Genomic DNA, 14,014 nt, shown 5'->3' on the forward strand with positions numbered 1-14,014 from the left:
TTTCATCTCTTCATTTGCATGTACTCCACTAAACACACCAACAGTACGGGTGCTCAGCTGGAAGTAGGTTCTTCAAATAACCCTGGCTGTACAAACCTAATTATTCAACAACCTACCAATAATTCTTTATATGAGCTACTTACATTCACCAACTTACAAGCCACCATGAAATATCACTTGAAGGAGTGATATAATTTGAACATACAGCAGCCCATTTTATACAGGTGGAAATTGAGAAATACAGAGTTCTGACACAGATAGCTGAGCATCTAGCAGTTCATGTTTGGTAAATAACGTATGTAAAATACAATGAACATTCTGGTTACCAGAATTTAAGGATGAAAACCTGCTGCTTTAAGTGAGTTTCTTGTTGTTTTTTTTTTTTTTTTAGGCACTGCCATATAACTTTTCTTAATAGCTCCTGTGGAGAGAGCTGTTAACACTAGATGAGCCTCCGCTGCACAAAAAGTTACGTCCCTGCTAGAGGAGGGCAAAACAGTTATATGGCCTGAATCAACTCCTGAAGTTTCTAAATTACTGGCTTCAAGCTTGCAGATGACAATGGAAGAGTGGAACCAGTCAGGCTTTTCCCAACTCCCAAAGAATACAATACAATGCAGGACTCAGAAGATACACCCTTTGGTAAGGACCAACTGAGATGAGAGCATTTCACATTAGACCTGATCCTCAGCCTGTTTTCCTGATAATCAGAAAACTTGGATGAGGCCACCTCCATTCAGCAGTCCGGGAACACACTTCTAAAGCTCATCTTACTTAGAAAGCCATGGTCATAAGCCTGAAGACCACTTATTTGCTAAATCCAGCTTTCAATTACAAACCTGCCCCTTCTTGAAAGAGGCAAGAAATTTTCCCAAGGACTTCAGAAAACAGCAAGAGACAATCAAATCCTCTATGACAACCCAGGCTTGTCCCTGCTTGTGGGGCAGTATTCTCCACAGTATGGTTACTCAGCCCTCACTTTGTCATTTAAAAAGATAAAAAGGTTTATTATTATTTTGCATAAATAAAGTTTGCAATGACACAGAACCGATAATAATCAAGCAGAACATGGACAACTTTACTCTGAAGTTTATTAGCAATTAACATACACTTTACAATCCCATTAAACCCCTAATTGCCTTTTACTAAACCAATCAGCCTGCTCCTGAAAGATACACTACAACATACTTTATCCTTTCAACTAATTTCCCAGCTACTGGTCTTGGTAACCCCACTGAACTGAAGGTTGAATTACACTTTTACAACTGTTTTCAGCGACAGTCATGGTATGCTTCATTTCTGTATAGTTGGCCAATTTTTTTTAACAAAAGAGTGGACAGGGCATTACTGCTACAATCTTGGTATTTTTTTAACCTAACTCTTGTTCTATAAACTTTACATACATTAAAGACCATGTTCATTTGAAAACTCCATCACAACACTCCTCCTTAACTAGTAGCATATTGAACTCCCTTATTATTTCTTCCCAAACACATAAGCAAACTGTCACCATTCACTCTCTCCTTGTTTTTTAAAGCATAAGCAACAGCAAATGAATTGGTTCCAACAACTTTAATAATTTCTGTACATTTCAGAACACTGAGAAAAGGGGGACAAAAATAGCAACAAAAGAACACATGCAAGCTTCACTGCATCCTCTCTGTGCAGTTGCTATGCAGCAATTGCTCTCCTACAAAGGACTTTGGCTTTTTTGCTTACTAACATTTCATCATTCAATTAGATACTGTATGTCCAGATCCAAAACAATTTAAAAGAAGGGTTTGCTCTGAAAGCTGTCTCAGATAACTTGTAATTCAAATGTACGTGGCTTACAACTTGCTTATTTTGGAACAAAATTAACCATAGGACAGAATACACAACCTAAACAAGCAGCCAACACTACCACAAGAAGTACTGAGAGAATCCTCTCCTCACCCTCATGCAGAGAACGCAGTGAAGCAGGCAGGCACACAGCCTAACTAACTAAATAAGTAAGTAGCTTCTGGCAGCTAATGAGGGCAACCTTTGTCATACTGTCTTTTCCAAAAGGGCTCTGGCCCACTGCTGTTCTACACCGTTGTGATTTGCCATGGATATAGATATATTGAAAGCGCCTATTATAAACTGCCACCTGCTTACTCCTTCAGCTAAAGCAAAACACTTTAAAAAAAAAGGAAGATATTTCTTATGTACACACTGTGGGAGGGGTGGGGGAACAACAAGTACTAAATCCATGTTCTCTGAATGAAGAACTATAAGAGGACTCAGGAGTACACCCCTAAATCAAACCACCCACGTGATTTCCCTGCTGTCCCCCCATACAGTGCTCAGCCTCAGGTGCCACGGAGAGGGGGCACAGCTGCTGCAGCCACCCACAGCCCTCATCACCAACACAGCTGCATCCAACCCTGCTCATTACCCACACCTGAATCAAATCACACAGCTACGCCTCGTGCTTCTCATCAAGGAGGAACAGCTGCAGAACAAGATGCATAGTGTACACCTTGCATGCTGATAGAAACGGATATTTAGTAGTTGACTTAGCAGAGCCCCCTCTACTGAACAAGAAACTTAAAGGAGAAAGGAGAGAAAATGAGAATAACACCCACAACTACTGCACTGTAGAGCAAGAAAAGGCAAACAGTTAATTGAATCTTATTACTTGTTGTCCTCAGCCCACAGCCAGCTTGTACTGTTTCACACTTATCAGTGTAAGAGCACTGCCCAGGATTCCCATCTTCCGCACAACGTCACAAAGAGCATATACACAGTTCAGAGCAAACCAATGTTTCCACCACAGCAAAAGAAACTGAGTACAGCATTACCCTTTTTAGTGGTCACTCAATATATCTTGTGGTTGATCCGTAAAAGTTAAACAACCTTAGTAAAAGTTAACCTTAAACTTCCCCAGGCTCTTAGAACTCATTAGTAACCAAACTGATAACACAAGTCATTCCTCTATTTCCTAATTTTTTATAACAATGTTATTTCTACCTCGAACAAAACAACGGACCATCGCAGGAATGTTTGCACCGAGTGAATCACAGCACCTGTGTGAGACCTTCAGAGGTGCTACAAATTACATCAGCTGCCACCACTGGAAACCATAGCTCAGAAACAATTTAAAGCACTCAGGAGAAACAGCTAAAATATCAGGAAGCTTTTGAGCATCTGAACTTTTTGTTTGTGGTTTGCACGTTTCCCTGCCTTCAAGGTGAGAACAGCAGCACCACCTATGCGGTTCAGGATGCAAATCCTCCCGTAGAGCACATCCTTACAGCAGTATGAAGTTACTCAGTAGGAGCACCTGTTAGAAGCAGTTAGCAAGGCAGCTCGTCTAGAAACAACAATCCTATGCAGCAACAGATCAGTTCTGGACGCACATCTCCCCCTCTGAAAAACCAGCAAGTTTTCCTCTAAGAGCAGGAGCTTAAGCATCTTTATAAAGTACAATCACTTACGGTTCTCTGCTCCATGCGATAGCCCCCGGGTTCCCGCGGGCGGGCCGCCAGCTTTCCACTCGTCCCATCCATCCTGAAAGCCAAACAAAATCACAGCGATGTCCCCACAGCCACCGCCCCGCGGCCGCAGTTCGCTCCGCGCGCCCCATATGCGCATCTCAGCGCGGTGTGCGGGGCCGGGCCGGACACCGGGAGCCCCCGGAGAGCCCTCGGCCGCCGCGAGCGGAGGAGCCCGGGGCCACAGCACTGGGATCGAGCTGCGTGGTTTCACGTGGGAGCGCAGGAAGCCTCCCCGCTAGCACTCTATGAAAGCGGCTCGTCCGCAGAGCAGCAGATGCGTAAATTCCCGCACGGCGCTGCTTCCCCGACGCTTTCCCCGTTACCCCCACGTTCCAGAGAACGAAACGTCCCCGGGATTACCTCCGCGCGTGGGAAAGGAGCGCCGTTTGCTCGCGCTTAGCAGCAGCGCGCGAAACCGCAGGTAACCACGTCCGCTGCCACGCGACGTTTAAGCGTGCGCTCCTTGCAGCAGGTGTGCGCGCGCCCGAGAGCCGGTCGCGCCGCCTCAGCCCGGCGCGCTCCCGCCGCCCCCTCGCGCCCCGCTCGCGGACCCCCTCCCCCCCCCCCGAGCCCCGCTGGGGGCGGCGCATGCGCGCGGCGCGGGGCGGCGCGGGGCAGAGCGGCGCGGGCACGATGGCCGGCGGGGAGCAGCGCGGCGCGCCCGGCGGCCCCGAGCGGGTGGCGCTGAAGAAGGAGATCGGGCTGCTCAGCGCCTGTGCCATCATCATCGGTAAGGGTCGCCGCGGGCGGAGGGGCACACCCGCGCCCTCCGTGCGGAGCCGCCGGCTCCGTGCTGGGTCACCGCGGGCAGGTGGCAGCCGAGCGGGCGCGGCGGGCAGACGGGCGAAGCCGCTGGAACGCCCTCCCGTCCCACCGAGGGCATCGCCGCGGGGCAAAGCATTGGCGCGGTCGGTGCAGCCTCGCGGTGTCGAGCGGCTGTAGCGTCCGAGGGCAAAAGTTAGGCGGACCGCCCCGCGTTTCGCTGGAAGAAGCTCGGACAGCCGCGCCAGGAGCGGGATTGGCTGCGTGCAGGTGCGAAGTGGCACCGCGTGTCGGCGGCCCGTGGGGCGGGAGGAGCCCCGCTGAAGGCTTTCGGCATCAGAACGGAGCGCCCGTAGCCCTGAGCTGGCGTTTGGCGGCGGGTGGCACGCAGCTCTGCGCGATGCGGGGTCACGTAGGCGGAGGACTTCCTTCCAAACGATGCGAGGTGTGCGGGCGGTGTCGCGGCTCCGAGCCGACGTCGGCGCGGGGTCTCCCGTCAGTCTCACCTTTCTGGAGCAGAGAGCCCTTTTACCCTTCCAGGGTTTCAGTATCAAACTCGGAGGCGTCCCGCGGCAGTCAGTACTATACGCTGTCCGTGCGTGAAAGTGCTGCAGATACTCAGAAAGTGCAAGAGGATATTTTAGCGTTATGAAATGAAATGGTTTACCACGGGGATGTGCGAGCTTTGCACCGTGTTACCTTTTTGCTGGCTGTTCTGCAATTCCAGCCACCTACAGGGTGGGCAGCGAGCACGGCAGTCTTGGTAATTAGTGGCCGGAAGAGGAAACATGAGGGACTATTTGGAAAAGACCATGAAGATGAGACTATAAATCAATGAGCTCGTGATTGCCTTCCGTATGCTAACTCTGCTAGTTTAAAATAAAGCATTGTATGATTTGCCGTTGGAGGAAATGATCAGATTGTTTTCCAAGTGCTCCCTGGCATAGCATGAGGAGGCGAAAGATGAGGCTTTGAGATGTGAACGCCATTATCCACTGTATTTGAGAGTGTTCCAGTAACACTGGGGCCTCCCAGTGTGTCATAGCCTGTTATGACCCTTGAAATCTCATGGCTGCATGCAGGGAAATAAAACCTGCCTATAGGTATGGGCACAACCCTTCATCCAGCGCAACCACTCCAGGATCTGTGCTGTTAGAGCTCAGTCTGCCCCATCCCAAACTGCTTTGTCTTAGATACAGTTACATGCCATGAAAACAAATCTGTCCTGCTATTAATAACCTTCTAATGTACTCAGTTACGCTGCACATTAAGCTTACCAATGCTCAGATGGAGTGGTGCAGCTTAAAAGGAAGTAACACTCTTTGTTGTCTATTAAGTAGTAACTGACAGACACTATGTAATTGCTTGAAAACACCATTACTTCTTATTTAGGAGATGCACAAATCTACGTCATATTTAATTCAACAGTTATTTTATGCTGTGCTACAGAGCTGGTAAAATCTGTGACACTATGTGTGTGATTAAGACTATTGCACATCTTTTCTACAAGCACAGGCATATGAACTACACAGAGAAATTATTATCCAATGCCTTCAACATCAGTTTTACCACTGCAGATGAAAAACTGTGTACGAAGCTCCATGAGTTGGCTCTGTGTAGTTCCTGCCACATTCCACTGTTCTTTAGAAAAGTACAAGAATTAGAAACAGCAGCCTGATTAATGTCTGGTATCAGCTTGCTACTTTTGATCTGAATAACAAAATTACCATTCTTATGTTAGAAACGTACATCCAACTGTACATACAAATTGCAACCATGAGATGTTTAACTGTTTGCAAGAGATATTTGATTGTTTTCTAAGCTTAAGTGTATATATATGTATATATAAACATCTCTTAAAGCAATTATTTATTTATTGAGCTTGTAAAGTGGCAAGTGGCCATAGGATTGCACTCAGATTTTGCTGAAGTCCATTGTATGGATGTGAATGTATACAGTAGGCTATGTAAGAGCCATCAGGAGACCTGCAAACTAAGATACAATGGAAAATATCAGCTAAAACTAAATACACCTCCTTACATTGCTGAGCATAGGCAGAAATTATGTGCATCAGCTGACTTTAGGTTTCTTAAAAATGTTTCTAGTATTCATTCTGCTCACACATAAGCTTGGTGTAAAACCTCTTATAAACAGGTTCCCAATTCAAGTCCATCCCACACTGGTAATATTAAAACTGTGATCAGATGGCCTGTGAGCACTGTGTTCAGTTATTGCTTACTAACAACCACGTGTGCATCTACAGGAAGTTTCCACTTGCATAAATACCTCTTCCATGGACAGTGCTCTGAGATGGCACCAAGTTCAGAGGTGTAATTGCACTCGATAGGATTTTTCCTCCTTGCCCTTCACAGAAAACTACTTAGCAGCCCTACTGTGCACACTTCCATGCACTCTGTCCTTGCTGCTATGTCTCCTGTTGTTTTAACTTGCCCTAAGGTCCCACAGCCAGGCCTCAGAGACAGACATGGCCAGGGCTGGTAAGCTGCTAGCTTAACACCGGGGAAAGAAAACGCATGGAACTGGGAGTGGTCTTTACAGTCAGATTTTTCATAAAATGTGAGAACTCAACAAGTAGTGCATAGGTACTAATGTCAGCTACATGGTCACGTTTCATGTGCCACCAGTGCTTAAGGGGACTGGCTGCTGGTCACTGAATCAACCAGCACCTCATCAGATCCATTTCCTTGTAAAGTAACATATGGAATGACCAGGAGATCATTCCAAAAGGGCTTTATTGGAATAGTACCCCAGTTCCCAGGGCTGTAGCAGAAAGAAAGATGTATGAAAGGAAGACAGTCACCCATATCTTGATGTGATTTCTTCCTACTTCTGCAATCCTACCTGGGACCACAGAAAACAGCAGTGTTGCTGCAAGGATCTTCTCCCTCTCTGAGTGTGTGTGAGCATTGCACTTTCGAAGCTAGCTGAAGTTTCAGAACATGCTTCTGTTTGCTGGCTTCTGAGAGTAGTGCAGATTACCTCAATGGCTCTTACACGTGAACACAAAAATTGTTACTTAAAAGGAAGAGTCTTCCTTATCTCTGTTACACATGTTGCTGACTTATATTTTAGCACTCAGTTCCACATGGTGCTTGCTGGCAGAGCACGCAGTGTTTAAACCTACATGACTAATACTTTTTCAGGACAAAGGACAGACCTAAAGTGCAGAGAAATATAATTCAACATCTTGTCCTCTTATAAATGCAAACTGTGGTTAAATAAAGGCAGGAGTTGTGTCTTCCTTAAAAGCAAGAAACCACAGAGGTACTTCTGAGGCACTAGCAAACATTTTTTACCATGCAGTCCAGAGTCTGAAGCTCAGATTCATAACTAATGAAAATTAAATGTCCAGGTACTATATATGTAAAGAACTGCAGATAAGTGTCCACATTTTGGTATGATGCTCAGTATGAAAAAATGGTGCATGCTACTTAAGAAAGATCAACTGCTGTTTTTTTGAAGAGAGACATTTAGAAATGTTCATCCAAAATGCATTGTGCGGGTCTATATTTATATTTTAATATATTAATATATGTTAGGGGGATATTAATATATTAATATATCTTAGGCAATATATTTCAGGGATGATAGTGCACTCTTATGTTTTCACAGGCTGTGCAAACATATGGTAGTCCATCAGGATCCTTCGGAGTACGCCTTCACCTGGTTTAGGGAGCTGAAAACATGCCACAGTTTTACTTGCAAGAAAAGCCACGGCAAAGTTCAAACTGCTTGGTAAAATTCCAGGGAGATCCTGCAGCTTTTCAAGGCTAGCCGCTTACCTCTGAGAGAGATTTTACCAAGGGAGGTAAAAAGGAGCTGCAACTAGAGATTCCTGGCAGCAGAAAATGAAAATAAAAACAGATTTATATTCTTCTTAATTGGCTCACACCAGAAATAGGCAGTGGTTCTGTTTGCCCACAGATGTGCCTTTCTGCTGCAGTCTGTGTGTATCCAGGGGAAGTCAGCCCATGTACGACACAAAGTTCAAAAGCTGCAATAAAGCAAAGTAAAAAATATCAGCTTGAACAAATCCTTCCACATGATCTTCAGAAGCAGTAGCAGGACACCAAGGTTTGTACTTTAGGAAATCGTCAGTGTTTAAACAAAACTTAGAACATTTGTAATGGTTCTGTTTCCTACTTAACATTTGGCAAATATTCATTGGTTTGGATTTAGTGGTTTGGGTTTGAGTGCTTTTCCCCCCTTTAGTTCTTCTGAAGAAGTGGAAAATTGTGATTAGGTAGAACATGGCCATTGTGATCAGAAAGCTGAAGCGATGAGCCTTGTTATGGATGTCAGCAGTGCAGACACCCTGCAGCAGAAACTGTCCTTCTCTCCTGATAGACAAAAAACCAGAGGTAACATCACTTGGAAGTCTTACTCCCAATCGGGCAGTACAGTGACTGCTTTCAGTGGTGCCATAAATCTCCACTCGCGTTCCCTTTTCCTGTGCCTTGCAGCTCATTTCCTTCTAGCATAATGTAGCCTTTTCTGTTGAGAAAGTCTGCTAAGCTTTGGCAGGCTCACAACAAGCAGAAATGGTTTGGTAGAGGTTTAGCTTTTTTGTGTTTGGAGCTTTTTGCGTGCCAAACTTTTCCTTTCAAGACCCCGGTTTTTGTTGGGCTGCGGGGGAGTTTCTACTAGCTGCCACACTTTTTTGTCATCTTGATTGCAGCATGATAAAATGAGAAGGCATTTGTCAGTGCTGAAGTGCCCCAGATATAAAACATCCTAACAGTGTTGTTTTTTCTATTGGTCCCAAAAAAACCAGAAGTCTTCCAAAGACTTCTTTAGCAGATGTTCCATAGCAAAGAGTGGGGAGCCAGCGATCCAGCACGGACTGAGCATCTCAGCATTCTAATTCCTTTTTAAATGCCTGTATCCCGCTCTTTATAGCGAGGAAGCATAGGGACTATGCAAGCTCTGCTCTCCTGAAGAAGAAAGCCATACATAATGGTAAATTCCTTTCTCTTCACATGCCAGCCTCAACAAAATCTCTTTAGGTAGTGTTAGTTTATTCTCCTCACTTGCTGTTCTGGCACTGACCTCTGTAAGTTGGAGCTGAAAAGTGAAATTAGAGGGAATGGTTCTCTACAAATTGTTCTGATCTTCAGGAACTTGTAGGTTCTGATTTCAGGTAATGAATGGCCCGCACTGGTGTTAATGTGAACTGATTAAATTCTTGCACCGGGACATGCTTCCTCACCTCTTTTAGACAACAGGCACAAATTCACTGGATTTCAGAGGAAGAAAGGTGGAGAAGCATGTACTGGTGAGGTTTAAGTCTATATCGAGTCGTGGAGTAACCCATACAGCTGAACCACTCTTCTTTTAAGCTTTCTTCAGAATAGCACCAAAGCTTATGGAAAAATAAACTTCTTCCGAATTTGATGTCAGCTGTTATTTTTTATCCTTAAATACTGTTGGAATTGCACATCAAACATGGGGCTTTAAAACCAATAGTGTAAAATGTAGCATCAGAAATCAACAAGACTGCAGAAGTGTTACTTCTGACTCCAAGAAATATGTCCACCGCCTGGTTGAGGGGCAGTTTTCTGCTGTGAAGAACAATAGCTCTTTCATCAGTTTCACGAAGCCACATAATCTAGATCAGGCCAAACATCTTAATATAATAAACCACAAAAAATGTGTTTAAATAATAAAAGGACCTTATTTATTGTCACAAAAGCCAGGAAAAATCAAGTTAAGTAGGAACCTCATTCTTTGATTGAATACACTGGGTCAGAGAAACAAAATCCGTATTACGTGATCTATATTGGTGTATGTTACTAGGCTGCCTGTCACAAAACTTCTAATTCACCTGCAACACTGGACAAGTCGCAGATGCATTAATAATAACTCTGGGTCAGATAGTCAGGGATGAGCAATAAGGCTAGAAACAGTTGCTTTTCTTGTCTAGATCTCTTTAGTTAGCATAGAAAAACATTCAGACCATGGAAGGCAGAAGTTGAACTTAAGCACCTTCTCCAGGAAGCACTTGACTAGTTGTGCATGGCACAACAGGCTACAGATCTTGGATAAAATGAGTGCCACTAATAGTTGGTCAACCCTTCCAAATGGGATGGGGCTGGGGGATGGTGTTGTTTTTAGAAGCACGGGTGCTGACCTTGACCTCTGCTAACTGTTTATAGGTTTCACTATTGGTTTTGTGGGTTTTTTTTTAAGTTGTTATTTTCTTAATTTCAGTCTGAAAACTTGAAAAGCCATACACTTTGGGAGCATAATTAATCAGCTCAAGTGTCTTGAAAATAGTAATAGCATTAGTTAGCACAAAAAAAGTATCCAGGCTTGTTACTTCTAAGCACTGTACTTAGACTCAATTAAATTAAAAAATAGCTGAACCGATATTCCGAGAACAGGAAAAAATAGAATTTGCCTCTAGGTGGTGTCTTCACATGCCTAGCCTTCAGCTTAGAAGGGCTTTCTATTTTTATGATAGAATTTAAATATTTGGAATTTAAAATAAGCTAACAAACTACTTTTCTGTACCACTATTAGTAGATCCTGTTGAAATAAAGCAATTTCTAACAGTAAACTCTGCCAGAGAGCAGTAGGATATGTCTACATGTTTGTTCTCTGTGGACACGGCTGGTTTCCAAGCAACGCATTAAGAGTTAAGCAGACTATTACAAAAGGTACCAAAATCCTGTAAATACTACCAGCACGTTCTGAAGGAATGCCTCCCCTAAGTGCTCAGGCTCATAATGGAAGATTAAGGATTAAAGACCCTTTTTTTTAACAGGTCCCAAGCCCCTCCAGTGGGAGCTGAGGTCTTTACTGCCCCATAGGATCTGGACCTGAATTAAATTAAAGCAGCTACATACAGAGCACATTAATCCCTTGTTAGCCATATCGCTGGTGGCTGTACAACACATCAGCACAATGCACCTGGATGGATCAGGTACATCAGGCTGCTGAGCAGAGAGGTGGGGAAAACTTATAGTCTGTCCTTCTGGGATACTGAGCTAATTCACTTCCACGTTTCTGTGTCCTCCAAACATTCTGGAAACAAGTTTTTCTGCTTGAGGGGATGACGTTTTTCAGATGACATTTTCATCCAGCTTAGTGCAACCTGATGTATAAAGGCCTCGTGAGCACCACGAAGGCTGCGGATGCTGAAGATGCTTAGTTTTGAGAGGTAGTCACAGTGCTTGGTAATACCGAATTCATAAGCAAAACAGCAGATTATATAGTAATATCGCTAACTTGTGAGGTCATCTTAAGATGTCTGGCACTTCCCTTAAATTCCCAGACAGCAGATATTTAAGAGTGTCCTAGAAAGCTGCCAAGTTTCTAGTTCTCATCAGTAAAATTATCTAAATTCATTTATAAAAATAAGTAAAAGATTTAAAAATAAGTAAGGTCAAAGTACAAACAGCACCGATTTCTCAGTCCTTTAGGTCAGTAGCACAGTATTGTAAGTGATCCCCACAGCAGAATTTGCTAACACAAACTTACGTTCTGTCTGTGAATCTGAGTGCCCGACTAATGTCCTATCGCAGAGCTGTGAACCCTATGAGAGTAGCTAACTTTGCTCAGCTCCTGCTTACATCTGCATCCAAAATAGCATTTGTGTCAGAGCCCAGGCAGTGGCAGTAGAGCTTAAAGGAGATTCCCGCTCAGCCTGTTCCTAGCAGAAAGCTGCAGTGATCCCAGCAAGGTAAGCAGGGAGGTACTGCAGTGAGGTGGAGGCCAGGAGCCACTGCCAGCACCCAGGCTGCTTCCTCTGCTGAGCCATCTAACACGGTTCCTTCTGTGCCCTTATGTGAATGCACTGTGCAACCCATGAACTTGCACACTGCCATTTTCGTGCATCTTTCTCATCAGACAAATGATGATACTTCTGCGAGGACAAGAACCGACAGGAAGAGGTTTCCTGCTGGGCAGCATTTGCTGATCAATTTCCCAGACTATCCAATTAATCTGTTCACCATGCTCCAAGATAAGAACCAAGATTTAAAAACCCATCATTTTCCATGATACAGTGGGTCCCTTCCACTGGAACGAGCAGTACTGAGGAGTCCGTGCTGGCAGAAAGCTGTGTTTGTCATCTTGTCCTCAGCCGACCCACTGCATTCCCTGACACAGCTGAACTATTTGCCTGCTATTACAGCTAGCTTGGTGAGCTGTAGAGCAGCATTTTTTAATTGTTTTACTTCTTCATAAATACTACAAATCATTGCAGGTATAGAGGGCACTGTGGGAGCTGACCCAGAAGCACAGCTGCCTATGGGGTTTCCCAGCCTAGGGGCAGGCATTAAACCGAGTGTGTGGCTGCTCTCTGCCTCACAATCTGCTGCAGGAAGCCTTGCTGCACTGCCAGATCCTTTCCTTAAAAATCAGGATTTATCTGGTGATGATCAGGCACACTGCATCCTAGAGATGACCCCGCCTCCTGCAGCACCTCTGCTGCTTTCAGGTTAAATTGCTGGTTGGGTTGCTGAGGTCCAGAGAACATAAAAAACAAAGGTAGGACAGATAACAAGAGCTGACAGCACAAGGCTGCACTACTCATCATGTACAGTGCTGCAGGATCTTTCCAGGGCAACCCAGGCAGGCATTTAAGGAACAAAAGAGTTTTCCTTCCCATCCACCACAGAGGTGTGAAGCCTGAAGGCAGCTGGTTTGGTGTGGCCCTACCATCACTCACACTGCTTTCAGGGAGGTGGCATGCTGGAGCTCATTCTGTGTCATTCCTTTGAGAAAATCCACAGGAAAATGCCTCCTGCTTCATAGGAGAAGGCTTTTCTCAGTATTTTTCCCTTATCTGTGGTGAGCATTGCAGCACACAGATGAGGGCACAGGAGGCTGAGATTTGCTCTCCAGGGTAATGAAATGCAGCCCACATACCCCAGCACTGGCAAGAGAAGAGGAGAACAAGTCAGAAGTTAAGGAAGTAGAGAAATCAGACCAAGTACAAGAGTCAGAACAGAGGAGCAGGAAATAAAGCAGTGGACTGTGCGCTTGAAAAGAGCAGACAGAGCCTGCAGCCGGTGAAAGGATTAGCAGAATAAAAGGAGTTCTCAATTCAGAACAACAAAAATCCTATCATACAGGCTGTAACTTCTCATTTGATATAAGCATATTGCAGCAGCATTACTCAAGCCAGAATAAAGCCACGCAAGCAGCCCACTCATCTCCATCTCACCTGCTCCAAAGCTGCCACATCCCTGCCCCACTTTACCATGTAGCGAGTGTAGCATGGATTAGCCCTCAGCAACCTGTGCAGGGGGAGGTAAACATGTCCTGCTAACCTGGGCCCTGCAACTCTGAGCAGTTTGTGAGCATGGGCAATCTGTAAATTAACTGATCCTATCCAGTGGATGCCTGCACGCATACTCAGGAGAGATCCCTAATGATGTTTGCCAGTGAGAAGACAGGATTGGGGTATTTGCATTTGACAGTAAGCACTGCATTGATCAGAATGCACCTCATGCCTTCTGCAGGGAGCTCACGTCAGTGCTGATGCACCCTTCCTGCAGGAGCAGCACTGGCAGTGTCAGCTCCTTGGGATGTCATTCAGGTGGCAGATTACTTTGCCATGACTGTGTTAACAAAACGGCTTTAAAAGCTTGCTCTGCAAAGTTTTTTCCCTTTTTAACCCTCTTCTGTATAAGGAAATGCACAGATTATCACTAATTTTACAAAGAGAAAAGAGCATTCCTATTCACGAAGGCAGAAATGTT

At 44.9% G+C, this 14,014-nt stretch overlaps 1 protein-coding gene and 1 long non-coding RNA gene across 2 annotated transcripts in view; one reads left to right on the top strand and one right to left on the bottom strand.

The window, feature by feature from the left end:
• LOC136047187 (uncharacterized) overlaps window positions 1-3,535 on the bottom strand; it is a 133,691-nt gene extending 130,156 nt beyond the window's left edge. The window contains exon 1 of the long non-coding RNA XR_010622057.1: window positions 3,462-3,535. This is a non-coding gene — a long non-coding RNA (uncharacterized LOC136047187). The remainder of the gene's footprint in view (window positions 1-3,461) is intronic.
• A 574-nt stretch (window positions 3,536-4,109) lies between these two features.
• The window catches only part of SLC7A10 (solute carrier family 7 member 10), a 29,925-nt gene continuing 20,020 nt past the window's right edge, over window positions 4,110-14,014 (top strand). Inside the window, exon 1 of the mRNA XM_065733157.1 lies at window positions 4,110-4,251. Coding sequence (XP_065589229.1) covers window positions 4,110-4,251 — 142 coding nt within the window. The remainder of the gene's footprint in view (window positions 4,252-14,014) is intronic.

The sequence above is a fragment of the Cyrtonyx montezumae genome, unplaced genomic scaffold (genome assembly GCF_038088225.1).
Source record: "Cyrtonyx montezumae isolate F1298 unplaced genomic scaffold, pur_monq_1.0 scaffold_17, whole genome shotgun sequence".
NCBI lineage: Eukaryota > Metazoa > Chordata > Aves > Galliformes > Odontophoridae > Cyrtonyx > Cyrtonyx montezumae.